The sequence below is a fragment of the Pseudorasbora parva genome, chromosome 21, assembly GCF_024679245.1.
Source record: "Pseudorasbora parva isolate DD20220531a chromosome 21, ASM2467924v1, whole genome shotgun sequence".
Taxonomy (NCBI): domain Eukaryota; kingdom Metazoa; phylum Chordata; class Actinopteri; order Cypriniformes; family Gobionidae; genus Pseudorasbora; species Pseudorasbora parva.
Genome location: NC_090192.1, coordinates 38,791,289 through 38,810,001, shown reverse-complemented (window position 1 = coordinate 38,810,001; position 18,713 = coordinate 38,791,289). Strand labels below are relative to the sequence as shown.

General features: G+C 38.6%; 1 protein-coding gene across 1 annotated transcript in view; it reads left to right on the top strand.

The window, feature by feature from the left end:
• The window catches only part of LOC137055867 (alpha-tectorin-like), a 51,318-nt gene that overhangs the window by 23,820 nt on the left and 8,785 nt on the right, over positions 1-18,713 (top strand). Inside the window, exons 13-30 of the mRNA XM_067429785.1 lie at positions 164-442; positions 1,969-2,064; positions 3,643-3,796; positions 3,897-4,150; positions 4,245-4,391; positions 4,474-5,053; positions 6,142-6,728; positions 6,829-7,393; positions 7,514-8,118; positions 8,234-8,798; positions 8,900-9,096; positions 9,347-9,556; positions 9,792-9,980; positions 10,071-10,360; positions 10,608-10,879; positions 11,564-11,683; positions 11,786-11,970; positions 17,237-17,394. Of these exons, the coding sequence (XP_067285886.1) occupies positions 164-442; positions 1,969-2,064; positions 3,643-3,796; positions 3,897-4,150; positions 4,245-4,391; positions 4,474-5,053; positions 6,142-6,728; positions 6,829-7,393; positions 7,514-8,118; positions 8,234-8,798; positions 8,900-9,096; positions 9,347-9,556; positions 9,792-9,980; positions 10,071-10,360; positions 10,608-10,879; positions 11,564-11,683; positions 11,786-11,970; positions 17,237-17,394 (5,453 nt within the window). The remainder of the gene's footprint in view (positions 1-163; positions 443-1,968; positions 2,065-3,642; positions 3,797-3,896; positions 4,151-4,244; positions 4,392-4,473; positions 5,054-6,141; positions 6,729-6,828; positions 7,394-7,513; positions 8,119-8,233; positions 8,799-8,899; positions 9,097-9,346; positions 9,557-9,791; positions 9,981-10,070; positions 10,361-10,607; positions 10,880-11,563; positions 11,684-11,785; positions 11,971-17,236; positions 17,395-18,713) is intronic.

Sequence of the window (18,713 nt, the reverse complement as noted above, 5' to 3'; positions counted from 1 at the left end):
CTGCCTTTACAGTTTCTAATATGTCTTTGTCTCTAAACATTATACTACTGGAGAAAAAATAAATAGGAAAATTAAAATTTACTGCAGCTCAAATTATTGTTACAAACAACATTGCATCTTTTATTAGAATTCTGAAATAACAATCAGTCCTCTTCTATTTCAGGTTAACAACAATGGACACTTGACTTTTGACGGGGCATGGTCCAGCTTCTCTCCATACCAGTTCCCAGCTTATGGAGGGAAAGACCTCATTGCTCCATTCTGGACAGATATTGACAACCGTTATAATGGTGTTATCTCATATCAACAGTACACCTCAGGCAGTGTCCTTACACAGGCGACCCAAGACATAAACCAATACTTCCCTGCCTTGAGCTTCTCTGCTTCATGGGTCTTTGTTGCAACATGGGATAGAGTTGCATACTACTCCAATTCAAGAACAGTAAGTAGCCTAGTTTGGTACCATGAAGACCGGCCCGGAAAGTACTGCATAACTTTCAGTAATTATAGTGTTACCCTAAAGTAAATACTTGTAGGTATAAGAGAACAATATGTAATATTTGGGGAATAAAGGGGCAACTATCAGGAAAATTAACAAATTATTTACACTGCAAGTATTTTTTATTTAAGGGGTAATTATCCGTGTAGTTACGGGGTAAGTATGAATCTGGGGGCTGCAAAATAAAGCGGCTCTTGTTCTCCTCTTGTTTCATGTAGTTACTGGGTAAGCACAATAAAACACAAATACAATCTGATAACACTTGGAAAACTTTATTTAAAAAATGAAAAATAAAAACGTTTTTTTTTTTTTTTTTTTTTTTACAGATTTACACAACATTAATTTCTCTTGCTTGGCTTCATCCTCCTCTTGTTCCTCTTCTTTTTCGTCCTTGCCACAGATGAATCTTAAGAAGGAATCCCACATGTCTCTAGCTAGTATTCTGTATAATGTAACTGTTACACTGAAAATACACTGCGCGCAGAAATGTCCTTACCGTTTACTCGTCTTTTACCCTTATGCCATCGGACCAGCAGTCATCTCTCTGCGTGAGCATGCGAGGCGAGGGTTGATTTCACGCATGGTGTAACTTGAAGCGTGACGTGCACACACCGAAAAACTCTGGTCGTGTGGATGTCGGATTATATCAGTTTTAATTTTTTTTTATAAACAATAATATAATATATGATAATAGCAATTAGAAACAAACAAGACTAAAAGACAAGAGACGCCAGTTCTCTCATGTGTTTCAGATGAGAACTTCATGAAAGCTTGAAGCACCTCATGATCACATGTGAAAAGGTGACTAAATTATGACAGCATTTCTTGGTGTACTACTTTTTCGTTTAAAAAATAATAATACAAATTTTCAAAAGACATGGGATTCCTCTTAATATCCATCAATGGAAATAAAAAAAAGAAGAGGAGCAAGAAAAGAAAAGAAAGGGAAAGGGAGAAAACGTGTCTCTTTCTGTCAGGATCTTATCATTTATACTTAAAAAGTTTATTTTACAAAAATGTCATAAATCTGTTTTGAAATAAGTTGTTTTTCAAATAAATATTTATGAGTGATATCAGATTGTGTTTTTTTGTTCTTACCCTCTAACTACATGAAACAAGAGGGGAACAAGAGCCACTTTAATTTACAGCCCGGAGATTCGTACTTACCCTTTAACTACACAGATAATTACCCTTTAATTAAAAAATACTTACAGTATAAATAATTTATTTTTCCTGATAGTTACCCCTTTATTCCCCAAAAATGACATAGTTCCATTATACCTACACGTACTTACTTTATAGTTTATAATTACTTTATGATTTTATACACTATAATTACTAAAAGGTATGCTGTAAATTAGCTTTAATTAGGCAGTACTTTCCGGGCAGTAATTTAAAGCGTTACCCAATCAGTATACCATGTTTTCTTGCTTCACTTTCAAATAAATTAAAAAAAAATTTTTTTTCAGGAAACATCTTTTCAAGTGGTTTTGATTTCAAATGGCCATCTCTCCTTTGTTGTAATGAACTATGGTGCAATCGCTCCAACTCAACGATATGTACAGGTATGCACAAGATGACATTGATATATTGTAAATTGGCTACACTTTAATTTGATGGTCCTCTTTAGATATTCTGTTGTCTATAAGTAGTGCATACAAGTTTATGCACCTACATATCAACTGACTTAGAGTATTAGTTGGCTGTTATAGGGTTAGGATTACGAGAATAAAAGGTAACACTCTAAAGAATTCTGGGTAAAAAAACAAACAAATGTTGGGTCAAATATGGACTAACCCAGCAGTTGGATTGTTTTAACCCAGCGATTGCATTGTCTTAAGCAAATATTTAACCCAACCGCAGGATTAAAACAATTGCCCCAATTAACCCAATTGCTGGGTTAGTCCATATCTGACCCAACATTGGGTTAAAACAACCCAGCATTTTTTTTAGAGTGTAGGGCTGACCTAATTTACTTTAGACAAAGGTTGTCAAGTTGACATGTACTTGCAAAGTTGAATGTCTGTTGAGGGATCATCAAAATGAATTGTTAACAGATATTAAACAGACAGTCTACAGTGTTAGCGAAGCTACTTTTAAAGTAGTTTCTGAAAGTAGTTTATGTTATTAACAAGCTACAAGCTGCTCACAAATGAAAGTTGTTAAACTAATGTCAAGTTACCCTTCTTAAAAAGTAGTTAGGTACACTACATGTTACTATCAAAAAGTAGCTAGCTACATTGAAACTACCTTTATTTATTTATTTTACAATTACATTTTTATTTTACAATTATTTCAACTTCTTTCCTACATTTAGATATGTGAGCAAATGCATTTTTGTCTCTGTGCATGCATTGTTTTGGTTTGGCAGGGTCGCCGCTAGCTTAGCTTGGAATCCTATGTTGCCAGCTAGCATGTTCCGAGTAAAAGTTATTCAGAACGAGTACAAATAGCGATGCAGATTAAGACTAGCCAATTTCCTAGGCAGATATTGACTTGGGACTATATTATGGGGAAGCACAGGTGAAGCACTGCTACTTGGGCGCAGAGATATAATATAATATGGTCACAAGTCAATATCTGCCTAGGAAATCGGCTAGTCTTAATCTGCAAGTGACTGATCACATCTAAATTTTTCAGTTGGCTGATTTGAATTTCTGTGAATTAAATTGCATCAATTCACAGAATTTCAATTCACTACAAATCCTCTCATCATAACAAACTTGTGAAGTAGTCAGATATTTTTGTTTTTCATTAGACTTTGTAATATTCCCCTCAATTAGCCTATATATTTAACATTCCAGTACAAAAAAGTAACACACATTTTTATTTTAGTGGTATAAATTTGATTAACTATAAAAATTAATTCAAAATAGAAAAAAAGGCTAATGAGCCAATACATTTTTCTCTTCCGCCATCTACTGCCATAGTGTTTTATTTTAAATTTGAATGTTGTTAACGTCCTAATGTTATTTTGATACTCAAAGCCTGCAAATCTGAATATAAACGAATACTCGAAGGTGAATATAAAGGAATGATGCTAGACTGTCTAAAGACCATCAAAATAAAGCGTTACCAATAAGGATTGTGTGCATTATTTATGCCTAACTAACCAGACATCTGGATGTCTTCCATATCATTAGGCTGGTTATGACACTATCGACTCAAGTCATCATTTCTCAATTACTGGATCACTCCAGAATGGCATCACAAACCTGCCATACAGCAGCAATGTCAATGTGCCCGGCAGATGGGCCTTCAGAACTGATCATGGAACACGGGGGTGCCAATTTAATGGTAACACTACTTCTGCTGCTGTTAGTCAGCCATAGGTCAAGATTTCTACTAATTACACAATTTATTTTTGGGTTTTATATCCATAAACTCTTTGTTATAGGTTTTCCAGTGCAGCTGGGAGACTCCTTCTGGAATGATGCCACCTGTCAGCGGAGATGCACCTGTACCAGAAGTGGCCTCCAGTGCAGACTTGAGCCCTGTACTTATTCCCAAGCTTGTCGTCCAGCTGCTTTCCAATACTCTTGTCAGAACATTCAGAGGCAAACGTGCACCATCTCCGGTGATCCTCACTACTACACCTTTGACAATAAGATATTTCACTTTCAAGGAACCTGCACGTATGTTCTGTCTGAGGTTAGTAATGTTAGACATTTTTCTATGACTTTCTATTTATTGTAGAAGAGATTGTATAGCCCTTTACTTATTCTGCATTTGTATCATTTTTTAGGCTTGTGGAAATGGTTTACCATACTATCGCATTGAGGGCAAAAATGAGCATCGGGGGAGTACACATGTGTCATGGACTCGGATGGTCAGAGTATTTGTCTATAATGAAGAAATTGAACTGGTCAAAGATCACAATTATGAGGCAAAAGTAATTATCACATTATTTCTGTAATGTTGATTTCAGTTTAGCCATCCATCCATATTCCTAATTTATTTTTTTCATTGTCAAGGTTAATGGGACCTTTATAGCAACACCATTTACCCTTCACAATGGCTCCATCCAAGTCTATCAGTCAGGTTTTTCCTTGGCCATCAGCACAGATTTCGGTCTCCTAGTGACCTATGATGCATACAGCTATGTCACCATCTCTGTACCTTATGACTACCAGAATGCCACATGTGGTCTGTGTGGGAACTATAACCTACACCCTGAAGATGACTTCCGTTCAGTCTCTGGGGAGATCTTGAGCTCGGATGTTGACTTTGCCAACTCTTGGAAGGTAGAAGGGGACACAGATCCTGAATGCCATGATGTCCGGTGCACAGGTCTCGCTTGTGCAGTTTGTACCAACAGTGAAATTAGCCTTTACAGTGACACAAACCACTGTGGAATCCTAGAACATGTTTCGGGGCCTTTTGCATCTTGCCACTCTGTGTTTTCACCACAGACCTACAAAGAGAACTGCGTCTATGATCTTTGCTTAGGAGGGGGATACCAGCCTATTCTCTGCCAGGCTCTCAGTGTGTATTCTGCTCAATGCCAACAACGGGGTGTACAACTTGGACAGTGGAGACAACCAGGCTTTTGTGGTGAGTGCCTAATTATGTCTTTATTAGAAGTAAATTTGGCATTCAACTTAATGTAACTTAAATATCATATAAAATCAGTCCTCAGGTCTTTACACCGATCTTTACACTGATCTTAAGACTTTACATAGGTCTCAAAGTACTACTACTTGTTTATAAATCACTCAATGAGCTAGGAACTCAATACATTACAGACATGCTGTTTAAATACAAACCCAACAGATCATTCAGATCAACAGGATGAAGTCAGTTAGAAATACCAAGAGTTCACTCAAAGCAAGGAGAGTCTGCTTTTAGCTATAATGCCAGCTGCAGTTGGAACCAGCTTCCTGAACAGATCAGATGTGCTCCAACAGTAGCCACATTCAAATCCAGACTCAAAACACATCTGTTTAGCTGCGCATTTACTGAATGAGCACTGTGACACTGTACATCTGACTGATTCCACCTTATCTTATCAATGCATCTTTTTTTAAATAACTGTTTTAGTTTTTGTTCTTATCTTTGGTCAATCATTTTATTCTTCCTAATTCTCTTTACAACTGTATATTTCTATTTCGTATGCATGTGTTGATTATTATATTTGATTAGGGCTTTCTGACTGGAAGAGATTGGAAAAGGAGAGCAGTGTGCTTCGCTTCATTCTGGTTGTTAATGGTAAAGTGTTAACAAAAAGGGAGGACCTGCGGGGCATTGGTAACGTCCCCTAAAGGAGCCCATCTTGGACTGACTTGGGTCCAGGAGACATTGCGAACCTGCTCCATCTCTTCCATCTCAGAAATTAGAATCAGGCAGATAGGGTTCTATTTATCACCATTTTATCGTTATATTTATCTTTCATTTATCTATTTAACTGTTTATTTTTTATTTTTGTTACAAATATTTTAATTATCATTGTTTTTATTTTTAATTCTTATACATAGTATTCTTATTTCTTATACATGTTATCACTATTTTAATTCATTTTCTATGTAAAGAACTTGCCATTGTGTATTAGATGTGCTAAAAAAAATAACTTGCCTTGCTTTTTTTGTGCAAGGTGAAAGATCCAGAGTTTGATGCATATTCTTATTTCTACTCTCCATTTCCAGAAATCATATGCCCTGATAGTCACAGTCATTTTGAGTCCAATGGAACAAGCTGCCCTGCAACTTGCAGCAACCCATCTGCCCCAATAAACTGTCCCTTGCCCAATCAGGAGAGCTGTATCTGTAATTATGGGTACGTCCTCAGTGCTGGGCAATGCGTGCCTCAAGTTAACTGTGGCTGCACATTTGAGGGCTTCTATTACTCTGAAGGACAGTCAGTAGTGTTAGATGAGGACTGTGGTAGACAATGTGTTTGCAGTAACAGGTTAATGGTCTGTAATCAGCACCAGTGTGGTCCAGCAGAGGTGTGTGGACTCCATAATGGTGTGAGGGGCTGCAGACCCATCAGTTATGCTACCTGTTCGGTTGAAGGCCTGGGTTTCTACCATACCTTTGATGGACAAACTTTCAGATACCCAGGAGCTTGTGGACTGACCCTTGCAAGAGTAATGGGGCCATCCCAACTGCCTTACTTTGTTTTGACAGTGGAGAAAGTACCCAGAGGCCCTCGAGACTTTTCCAGGTTTCTAAATTTTGAGACTAGAGGATCTCATGTTTCCATTGAATTGGGAGAAGGTAGCAATGTACAGGTTAGCCACAAAAATCTTAGCTTTTCATTTATTTGGAACAATTTAACTATATTATTTACAACTCATATAATAGATGAATTAACGTTTAAATTCTCCTAAGGTGGATGGACAGATGGTTGGCCTACCCATCAGTGTTGGTTCCAGTCAGATCCGCATCTATCACAGTAGTGTGAGGGGTTTTGTTTTGGAGACAAACTTTGGAGTGACCGTTAGAGCTGACTGGCCAAACATTGTCCGAATCACGGCTCCAACCACATACAATGGTACACTTGGAGGTCTGTGTGGGAACTTGAATGGAAACATTAATGATGAATTCCACAGCCCAAATGGTGTCCTGCTGAATGACTCCCGGGAATTTGCAGATAGCTGGCGTGACGGATCTCTGTCAGCACACTGTGAAGACCAAGCTGATATCTGGGAACCAGGACTTTATCAGAACAGGAGCGAGTTTAGAGAGATCTGTAGCATCATGGCAATGAATAATGGACCATTTGCTGAGTGCAGAAGAACTCTAGACCCTTGGCAGTGGATTGAAAACTGCATTCAGATGCTAGAGCAGACGGAGGGTGCCAGGGAGGCTCTATGTGAAGCCCTGCGAGGTTACACACTGCACTGCCAACAGAATGATATTACAGTTGGAGAGTGGAGGAATATCACCCACTGTGGTTAGTATCTTGTTAGGTGATAACATTTTTGAATTAAAACCATACATTTGACTTTCAAATCTTCAAAAATCGGATCATTCATCATTGCCTTTTCCATCCTGTTTTGTATTATTATCCCAGATCCCAACTGTCCAGCAAAAACCCATTTTGAGCTGTGTGGCACATCCTGTCCTGCGTCCTGCCCTAGCCTCTCATTTCCGTTCCAGTGCGCTCTGCCATGCCAAGGGGGATGCCAGTGCAATGATGGACTAGTGCTGGATGGAGATCACTGTGTTCCCCCCACTGGTTGCGGCTGCCACTATCGTGGCCGTTATCGGCAGCCTGGAGAGCAGTTTTGGCATGGTGAAGAGTGCCAGTTCCTGTGTGTCTGTGATGGAATCACTGGAAATGTACGTTGCACACCATCATCTTGCAGTGAACAGGAAATCTGTCGTGTGGTAGATGGGGAGTATGGCTGCCATCCTCGTCCACATGGTGACTGCTATGCTTCTGGAGATCCCCACTATATCTCCTTTGATAGAACCTACTTTGACTTTCAAGGCACATGTCGATATGTGCTGGCCACAGTATGTAATGATACTCGCGGACTTTCACACTTCAAGGTGGAAGCAAGAAATAAAGCATGGAATGGATGGCCTGTGTCAATAACTGTTGAAGTATTTGTCAATGTCTCTGGGCACCTTGTGCACATGTCAAAGGACTTGAACAGTTACTCTGCTGTTAAGGTGAGCAAGTCCCACTCACTGTAATTTGCCATTGAATATATGTGATATGAAAATGTTTGTTGTAATTATTGACATGATTTTTTTGTACAAACAAGTGCTATTTTTCTTCAATTAGGTTGATGGCGAGATCAGAAACCTCCCTGTCTATCTTGACTCTGGTAGGGTATCTGTCTACTCCACAGGACAGTTTATATATGTATCAACTGACTTTGGTTTCAGTGTCAGTTATGGTGGATCCTGGGAGGTAAAAATTGTTGTGCCAGCCAACTACAGTGGAGTTACATGTGGCATCTGTGGCAACTTTAACGGCCGTAGGGAGGATGACTTCCTCACTCCTTCAGGTGCTCTGGCACCTTCAGCAGTTCAGTTTGGTGCAGAATGGATGGTTGAGGAGGACTTGCCATGCAATAATCAGCATGGGGATGGTTCTGGCCATTGCCACGATGAGAGCTCAACTCGGATCTCACAAGCGTTGTGTGGGATCATCAGAGACAGTCAGGGTCCCTTTAGCTTTTGCCATGCTTCTGTACATCCACAGGCCTATTTTGACAACTGTGTGTTCGATGTATGCATTTCTGGGAATCATAATGATGTCTTGTGTCGCTCTGTCCAATCCTATGTGAGTGCTTGTCAATCTGTCAATGCTGTGGTCTACCCCTGGAGAGAACTTACATCCTGTGGTAAGGGACTGGAGGTTAAAAAAAATCTATATTGAATTTTACTTTTATCTTAAAGATTGAATTTAGCATTTTATAAATACATTTTGTTGTTGCATTTCCAGTAATGAACTGCTCATCAAACAGTCATTATGAGTCATGTGGCACAGACTGTGGTCACACATGCGCCAGCAGCATCGATGCTAGCTGTGAACACACATGCTCCGAAGGTTGTTTCTGTGATGCGGGATTTGTGAGGAGTGGAGGACTCTGTGTTCGAGTGGAACAATGTGGCTGCCTGTATGATGGATTCTACTATCATGTGAGGGTTAAAACATTATGTTTCTGTGCTCTTATTTGTCTTATTTGACTTTAGGGAAGTGGATAAGGAGAAGCATAGTGTTAGCATATTATGGCAAAATATCTCAAACAATTACCAAAAAGCTTTGCTAGTGCAATGGCAAAGATACTCCTAAAAAACCCATGGTGATGCCATGTTTTTTGTATGTAAAAATACTCACTGATGTTATGTTACAAAAATGTAAAGTTTGCTGTCATTGTTGATTTTGCAGATTGGTGAACAGTTCTGGGATTCAACATGTTCCCAACACTGTCAGTGTTTTGCTCCGAATGATCTGCGCTGCACTGCATCTTTCTGCCCAGCGGCCATGCAGTGTGCGGTCAGAAATGGACGTCGAGACTGCTACAGTCCAATGTCCACGTGCACAGTCTGGGGCGACCCCCACTACATCACCTTTGATGGGGCTGTGGCCCACTTTCAAGTATGATTTTTTTGTTGTTGCAGAAAACAATGTTGTTTTGTGTCCCAATATTAGAGGATAAATGACTCAAGTCAAGTATATTCAAAGGAGGGTTATTAGCATTAGAATAAAACAAGGTTTGATTCCAAATGTTGTTTTTTAACATAAATGTATGAATATTTTTTACATTTTTAAATTCATGCAATGTTGCGCAATACTTTGCTGTTTTTTATTTTATTTTTCTATTCTTCTCCAGGGAACATGTTCATATGAGATTGCCCAGACCTGCGGTAATGTTACAGACAGTAATCTGCAGTTCCGTGTGGTGGCCACCAACAGGCACCGGGGGAACATGGTGGTGTCATTTGTGTCTGCAGTGGATGTTTGGTTGTCTCACCATGGACAACAGACAAACATCACTATTGGGCAGAACAGGAAAGTTAAAGTAAGTTACATTTAAAATAACATCAGTATCAATAATCTTCTGCTAATTTTTTCTCTTTTCTAATGTTGAAATGTACTAATTCCCCTCCAGGTAAATGGAAATGCTATCGGCACACCAGCTTCTCAAATCAGTGATCTTGTAGAAGTACATGAGGAGCAGGGATTTGTCATTCTGAATGCTTTCAATGAAGTAAATGTCCATTTTGATGGGCATAGCAGCCTTCTAGTCAGAGTGAGCGAGAGATTCTATGGATCTTTATGTGGAATGTGTGGAAATTTCAATGGTAATCCTGCGGATGACAAAGCTCTACCCAGTGGAAGACTAGCATCTGATGACATTTCCTTTGGCCAGAGCTGGAAATCAGACACCAGCATTCCAGGGTAAGAACCATGAGACTTTAAGACTTTAGGACATTAAGACATTTTTACCTGATACCTACCAGGAATACATTTTACTTTTCTGCCCGGAAAATCTTTGCTTCAAAACAAGTGTAGAAGCACTGCTTTAGTTTAAAATACATGTGGATAGTAAATTATGTGTTTCGTACACCTTTAAACGCTTTCTTTATCTAAATGATGAAATTAGAATAAGCATATAACTGACCAGAAGTTTCCTTGTATTCTTCAGCTGTGGTGTCAGAGACCAGACGGGTAATGCTGATGAGTGTCCATCGAGGCAGAGGTATTCTGATCTCTGTAGTATCATCACCAACACAACTGGCCCATTCCAGAACTGTCATCTTCATGTTGACCCTACACCTTACAACTACTCTTGTGTGTATGATCTGTGTCTCTACACACGTGCAAATGGCATGCTATGTTCAGCTGTTGAGGCCTATGAGACAGCTTGTGCCATCTTGGGGATACAGATCCCAGAATGGCGCTTAGGTCTGCGGTGTGGTAAGTCAAAATCATATTTCAGCACAGAATATTTTGTAATTTTGTAACCAGTGTTACCAAAATGTAGCTAGCTAAACTAACCTGGAAGCCATCCTTTAGAGAGAGGCAATTAGGCAGCAATATCTTTATTGGTCTTGGGCAGGGGTCTCCAAACTTGGTCCTGAAGGGCCACTATCCTGCAGAGTTTAGCTACAACCCAAAATAAACGCATCTGAACCAGCTAATCAGTGGTTTACAAGGCGCTAGTAAGACACTGATTAGCTAGTTCACTTGTGTTTAATTGGGGTTGACGCTAAACTCTGCAGGACAGTTGCGCTCCAGGACCAAGTTTGGAGACCCCTTGTCTTGGGTATCATGGGTAAAATTGTATCATTGCTACACATTTCACATGCAGAGAACTTAGAGGGTACTTATGTGGAAATCTTTAAGGTGAAGTAACAACCCCTCTAGCAATTAAATGTTTAATGGTCTGGTGGAAGGAAAATATATGTAAAAAACCCTAACTAACACTATGTGGATCTCAATGAAAACGGTAATAAAAACTGAAATGACCCATTTAATTCACTAGTTAAAAATATTTTATTACCTTAAGGAATATAAAGCAATAATCATTTAGGGACCCATTATGTTAAACGCTGGTTCGGTGTCTTGTTCTTCTTCATCTATCTGTGCTTTTTCTCTTAGATGTGAGAGATCCTTGTTCTAAGCTCAACTGCTCTGAGGATGAATGGTGTGGGAAGAAAAATGGTGTTTATGGCTGTTTATGTAATGATGACCATCCCAGATCACAAACCTACTCTTTTGGTTTGTATCAAACAACATCAATCAACATGTTTGGTAATTAATTAATTCCTTTTCTTTTTTAATAATTCTGAAAATCTTTTCCCTGTTTCTTTTCCCTCTCAGATTTCTCCGAAACCTGTGAAAGCAGCTCTGGCTCCATGTCTGTGTCTCGCTGTCAGCTCTTTGAGGCTGGTTTTCCAGCTGATGTCTTACACCTCAATGATCCGCGCTGCAAAGGAACGGTCCGGAATGGCAGAGTGGAATTCCATTTTGACAATGATGAACACATCTGTGGTACAAATCTTGTGGTATGTTAAACTATGTATAATTTATTCAAATACACTATCTAAATGTTTGTAATGCCTGATAGAACCAATACAGTTTGAAGAATCTCTATGGGACTTTGAGAAATTTTTAGGGAGGTCTGTACTAGGGGTTGAACGACTTTCATTTTTTTTAAGTCGACATTTATGTGATGAAAGTCGAGTCGACGTCGACTAGTCACTGATGACGTTATCAAAGAACAAATAAGCCTGAACCTCGAGCTGAGACGCAAACTCGGATCTTCTCGTTCACAGGACAGCTATGGCATATGACGCTGCACTGCCCATAAAGTTATTGGTCCTACATGACAGCTTTTGTATAAGTTCTTTTTTCTTACGGTCATTATATTTCTCACAGATTTCTGCTCATTTTGAATAAGATACAGATAAGTAGCACATTAAAGATTACATGTATATGAATGCATTAGTGAGTGATTGCGTGTGAATTAATTCTACCTGGAAGCGTCTCTACTAATAGTGAAGCTGTGAGTTTTAGTTATCAATAAATATATGCTACAACTTTTCAGTTTCTAAGCTATTTTATTGATAAATCACAGAACACTGTAGATACATTTCTGCGCTACTGAATGGTTTAGTGTGAGGCACGCGCGATCTCCGCGTGATGTGCGATCGGCTATGTGTGTGTGTTGCAAAGTAGCGTGCATTAGTTTAGCGCGATGATATAACTTACGTGTACAATAAGCCTGCATTCTCCCGATCAATTTTGAGCATACAGATGGTAATCAAACATGTCTTGTGGAGAGCTCTCGGATTATGCATTTTTCTGTCATTTTTAACTGTTCAAAACAGAGCCTGCGTTTCAAGAAATTGTTTATCCTGTTGCGCCCTCTATAGGCCAGCAACTAGTCGACGTCAAGCTTAAAGTGTTATGACAGAGCATTAAGGTTGACTAGTCTGATTTCGAAAACGGTTTATTTTAAAGCATTTATTTTACAAAAAGATGGAATTAGAAATACAGACCTGCCCCTAATAAAAGCTTGCTTTAAATAAAAGCCGGTTCCCATCAGCAGTTCAGGTAAATAAAGGCCCCGGTCTTTATTTGAGGATTTATGGTACTTGAATTTATAAAAAAAAACAACACAGAGCAGTGGTAAAAATGGTTATAAAAACAACGCAAAAAAATGACACATTAAAAAAAAAAATCAATGTAAACGAGACATTGAGGGCTAAAGTGCAAACAGGGACAGTGCAAGATGAACAAAAACATTTTAGTCTAATTAAGTACGCTTGTCACGTGTCAACATTTAAAATAACGAACTTGAGCGCGCAAAAGATGCAACACGTGAATGGCCCCTCAGTCAGTGTTTACATCAGTGTAGCAGTCAATAAACAGTACAGTCATGTATGGGACATTTAGGCCAAATAAATGGGATGTCTCGGCTTATACGGGACAGTTGGCAAACCTACTTTTACATCATTATAGAGCATAAAAATATCCCAATACGTGTATCTTAATTTAGCAATGAATGCTTGCCTACCTATTTCATATTTCAACACGTTTCCTTTGATTTCACACATTTTAGTCTGGCAATGGTTCAACTAGTAGCCTACAATGGTAAGTTTATGCATCAATAATGCTAATATAAGTGAGAAGAAATGTTTTACCTTAAAAATTATCATGTTAAAATCAAGTTCTTCTCCTGAGATAAATCCAAGGCAAACTCACAACATGTCTTAAACTTCCAATGATTAGACTGATAAAGCTGATTCTTTGTTTTGAGGTGATGGGGGTGTATACAGGTTTGTATTCCTTCTTCGTGGACGATTTGCATATGAATCGCTTTGTGTGCGCATGGGTTTGGTCACATGATAATGAGGCTCCACTTGAGGAAGTAACTCTTGCTGTTTTCATATGGATTATGTAAACAGAGAATATTATATATGGTGGGCCATTATCGGCGTTAACATGCTGCGTTAACATGAAAATCTTATCGTGTGATAAAAAAAAATTATATAGCTGTTAATCTTTTTGTCAATCTATTCTCGAAGTTGGGATGGGAGCTGGGTCTATACTACACAAGCTTTGATTACTTTCACTTTGATATTTTAGTACGGATGTATTCCTAGCCAAATTGCACTGTAGGGGGCGAACCTGTATATGTCTACTGTGAAATTACCACCATATCAAACGTGATGTGCTAACAATTGGATGCTGCTATGAAGCTGTTGGGTTGGCTACTGGGAAAATTTATTTTTAAGAAGCTTCCCAGTGGAAACCTCAACAAGACTAAGGTTGTTTGCACCTTGTGCAATGCAGAATTAATTTACTTTACGAGTTCTTCCAGTCACAAGTAACTTACCACCTAAACCCACACTTTTTTGTCATTCCGAATGAAAGATTCAGTGGACCGTTTGCATGAGATGTTGGTTCCAGTATGATGATTCCAGTAAAAATGAGAAAATTGAACAACAGCACTGCTGTAACAGTAGAGGAAATTAGTCATAGAAACTAAACTCCTGTGGAAGCAAGAGAAACTACACTGCTGTGATTGTAGAAAAATGTAGCCAGAGAAACTGAGCTCCCGTGGGAGCATAAGGAACAGCACTGCGGTAATGGTGGAGAAAATTAGTTATAGAAACTGAACTCCTGTGGAAGCAGGGGGAACTGCAATGCTGTGATTGTAGAGAAAATTAGCCAGAAAAAACTGAGCTCCTGTGGGGGGAAAGGAGAAAAAGTTAGGTGGACAAATGGTGAAACATTTGTGTAACCAAATGGGACTCTTATTTTGAAAAGCTCATGCCTTATTGCAGGATGCTTGTTCATATGAGGGAGAGAACGGATAGTCTTAAACTGTATACAACATATCACGATTTAAATCAGGGTAAAGAAAATGTTGCTATTGTTCATAAGAATTTGATTGCATAATTGCGCTATTCATTGATTGTGAAAACGCTCTGAAACTAAATCCTTTTGAAGAATTGTCAGATTTTTTTTTTAAACGCGAGTGCCCACATCTATTCAGTTAAATCAGTACCTTCAAAATTTGCAGTATCGTGATATGTTTTTCTAATCCCCAAAATAAACACTACACATTGATACACTTGTTATGCAATAGCCTACTGTAAGGTATTTATGTTACAGTTAAGAAAACGGGTGCTCCCAACTACGACCAAGCTACGGTGGTTATCAGCTGATTCCAACAGGTGGCTGATTGTTTGGCGTGATGCAAGCTTTTGCATTGCCATCATTTTAGTGATTTAGCGTCATGATACGTTTGATTTACCAGAAAGCATATTTATAGTTCATCTAAAAATATGATAAACGCATGATAAACACATTTCTCGTATATAATAAGAATCCGTCAATACTGTAGTATACAGAAGCAGCAAGATTATAAGAAAAGCTTGATGTGTGCCATATACATTATCTTAAGACAGGAAATGTAGTTCTCCCGGTTGAGAGTGCGATGTGCACTCTCTACGCTGTCCAATCACTGCCCTCACAGCTGACTGTCATCATGTCTCCAAACGCACCACGGTAGCAGCACTTATTAAAGTGCTTATTACATTGCTTATTAAAGTGTGTGAATCGATTTATATGTTAGGAGACGGACAAGTGATTGTGAATCGTGGCAAAGGCACGATTACATCTCAGGAAAAGCAGAAATGATTTTACAGTGAATACTGATGGAAGCTGTATATAAATTTGAAAGGAAAATATTTTAGCATTGTAGTCTTGCTTCAAGCTGCGTGTGGAGACCTGTAGAAAGGGCGGGCAGGGCAAACTGCCGGAAATGCGGTCTGTGCTGGTAAACTTGTCAATGAAACAGAGGTAAGACTGCTGGGTATAGATACCCTCTTATTGTTGATTAGCTGAGTGCTCTCCACCTGTGTCAATTATCTGAACGAGCTTCTCCTGAAGCTTGTTTATAAAAAAATGAAAGGAAGAAGACACTTTAAGCTTTTTAAAAGACATATCCTTCATGTCTGTGAGGCCAAAAATGACAGAGTATTTTAAGGTTGTTTTACACTGTCATGAGAAAATATCTAGCAAAACATGCAGGCCCGTTCATTGGGTTCAGAGGTTAAATAATAAGTGTTTATCAGTTAGGAGTAGGTAAGCAGACATGCGCTGAATTAAAGACGATACAAGTGAGTGGGTCCAATATAATTGATCGTAAAAATGGGTGGGTTCCAACGCCCATGGAGTTAGAGGGAAAGGGTGCACAACACCATGCCACAAAAGACACTGGAGCTTGTGCCCACATTCTCCACCATATTTTATTTTACTATATTACCACACCCAAAACCATGTCTACCTTCCTGGACATTTGAGGACACCTTTACTGATCAGCAGGTTCAATGTTGTTTGTCTTAGGGGTAGGTATATGGGTGGGTTTAAGGGACAGGGAAAGTAGTTTCCCTATAAGATAGCTTTCATTTATAGTTATCACAGACTGTTTTATTATATTATAGTAAAACCCTGCACAGACCCGAAACACTCAGGTCCTAGTGTCCTATGTCTGACTGCTTATCAAAAATCTCTGCCCGAGTCGTTTGTGTTTAATAAAAAATAAAATAAAAAATATGTTGTCAAGCTGTTCGTAATGGTGCTCGCAAACTAAACGGGCTAGATGATCTAAACTAATAAAAACTAAATAAAGTAATAAACTTATAAATTAAATGAAAATAAAAACAACATGCAGTTTGTCACCTTACACCTGTCTGCAAAACGAATATATGATCTTCAGTTCCTGCACTATATGCACATTTAATGGAATTCACTTCAACAAAAGCAACAGATATGAGCTGCATTTTATCATTAGCTAATTTCAAAATCAATGACCGCAATAGGAAGAAAAGTGACCTAAACACTGGTAAAATCATTATAAAATCATATATCAAGTCTTAGCCCCATTTAGCCTCATTTGGCTTTACTCTGTTACATGAAAAACAAATTGTCATAATGGTTTGAGAGTTTACTTATGTAATTGTAGAATTAAGCTATGAATTAATAAACATTTATTGATAAGAATTATTTCATGTATTAATTTACAGTAGTATGAAACATGAGTAGTCGAGTTACTTGAGTATTGTTTTGATAAGAAATCGACTAGCAGAAATCATAAGTTGTGCAACCCCTACAATATATAAAAGGTGCAAAAATGATCTGTCACTATTATAATAAAATAATGCTTTTTAGAATGTGTTTGCTATAGTGCAAACTTTTTAAAATACCTTGAATTCAATGTAGTCTAAATAAAAAAAATATTTTATTTGTTTTACACAGGCTAACGGCACCCACTTCATCTATGATAACTTTATTCTGGGGACACCGAAGTCAGGAGGTCTCATCAGCAGAGAGAAAATCCTGAAGCTTTCTTTCAGATGTGCTTATCCTCAAAGACAAACACTTTCCATGAATGTGGAGATCAACTCACTGGAGAGGTGCGAGTCAAATACAAATTCTGACTTCAGTCTTTCTTATTTGTTAAAGGAGTAGTTCACCAAAACACTGAATTTTATTTACCCTCGTGTTAGTCAAACCCTAATGTTTTTATTTGTTCCAAGGAACACAGATTTTACTCGTCTCACCTTATAAATGCAGTAAAATCTTCATGGTGACTTTCAAGCTACAAAATGTACACAAAATGGTCCATACGCCTCCGGCTGTATATTCCACATCCTCTAAAATTATGCAATAGCTTTGTATAAGGAGCTTTTGAAAACTTGTTTCATGAATTTAACCATTTATATCAGTTTTGTGAACCAGGTTCTTTGAAAGATAAAGAGCTCTTTGTTCTTTGGAAAGATCCAGCTCATAGGAGCAGATCTTTACTTCTCTACTAAAGGGAGCTATAGTGCAAACTGTCAGTAAATAATGCTGAAATAGGGTGACCAAACATCTTGTTTCACTGCATGAAAAGTGGGATTTTCGTCCCCGTAAACGGCCGGAAATCTCCCTGATTTTCGACAATTAACGTCAGTTTACAGCCTGTGAACGTCGCGTTCGTCTGTGCCACATATTGACGGAAACGAACCATGACGTATGTGGAGCTTGCGGAGGCATGCTGGCGCCGGCGCTAATGGCTCTAATTAGCATATGAATAGCAGCTCTGGGCGGCGCCTTGCCGGAATGGCTTGAATTTCCTCACTCAGTATTGGTTGAAACTACTACATTGAAACAAGAAATATCACTCGTGATTGGTTGGCAGATCTGTTACTATTGGTCAACCTGGGTAATAAATTAAATTTAAACCCCCAAATTATAATAATTTTACACACATATATAACATTTTGATTTGCATATTATTTTTTAATTGTATATATTCATATTCATGTGATATGCTATTATGTTTTATATTCATGTCATTGTTATCCTATGGACTACGCTATTATAACCATCAAGGACATTCATTTATTGAGGAAAGGAAAATATGCCAGGGACGTGCAGTTTATTCAAAGAAAGAGCTTTATTAGAACAAACACAAACACACAACCAAATGCAAAACGTTTGAGATCTGCCCACACAACAATAGGAAGCTCACGAGAAGCCCAAAATCCTACAGCACCATGAAGTCTCTGTTTTCCGCTTCAGAGCTGTAGGTAACTAGCGCCATTCTGACTGATTTAAGTCCATTTTTCAGACGTCTGTCGTGCGTTGCCCTGTTCTTTGGAATCGCCTCTAATCTCGATTGCAGCGTGGCACAGAGCTCGGCGAGCTCCTGGCTGGTCGAACAGTCCATCCAGACACCGCGCGAACGATG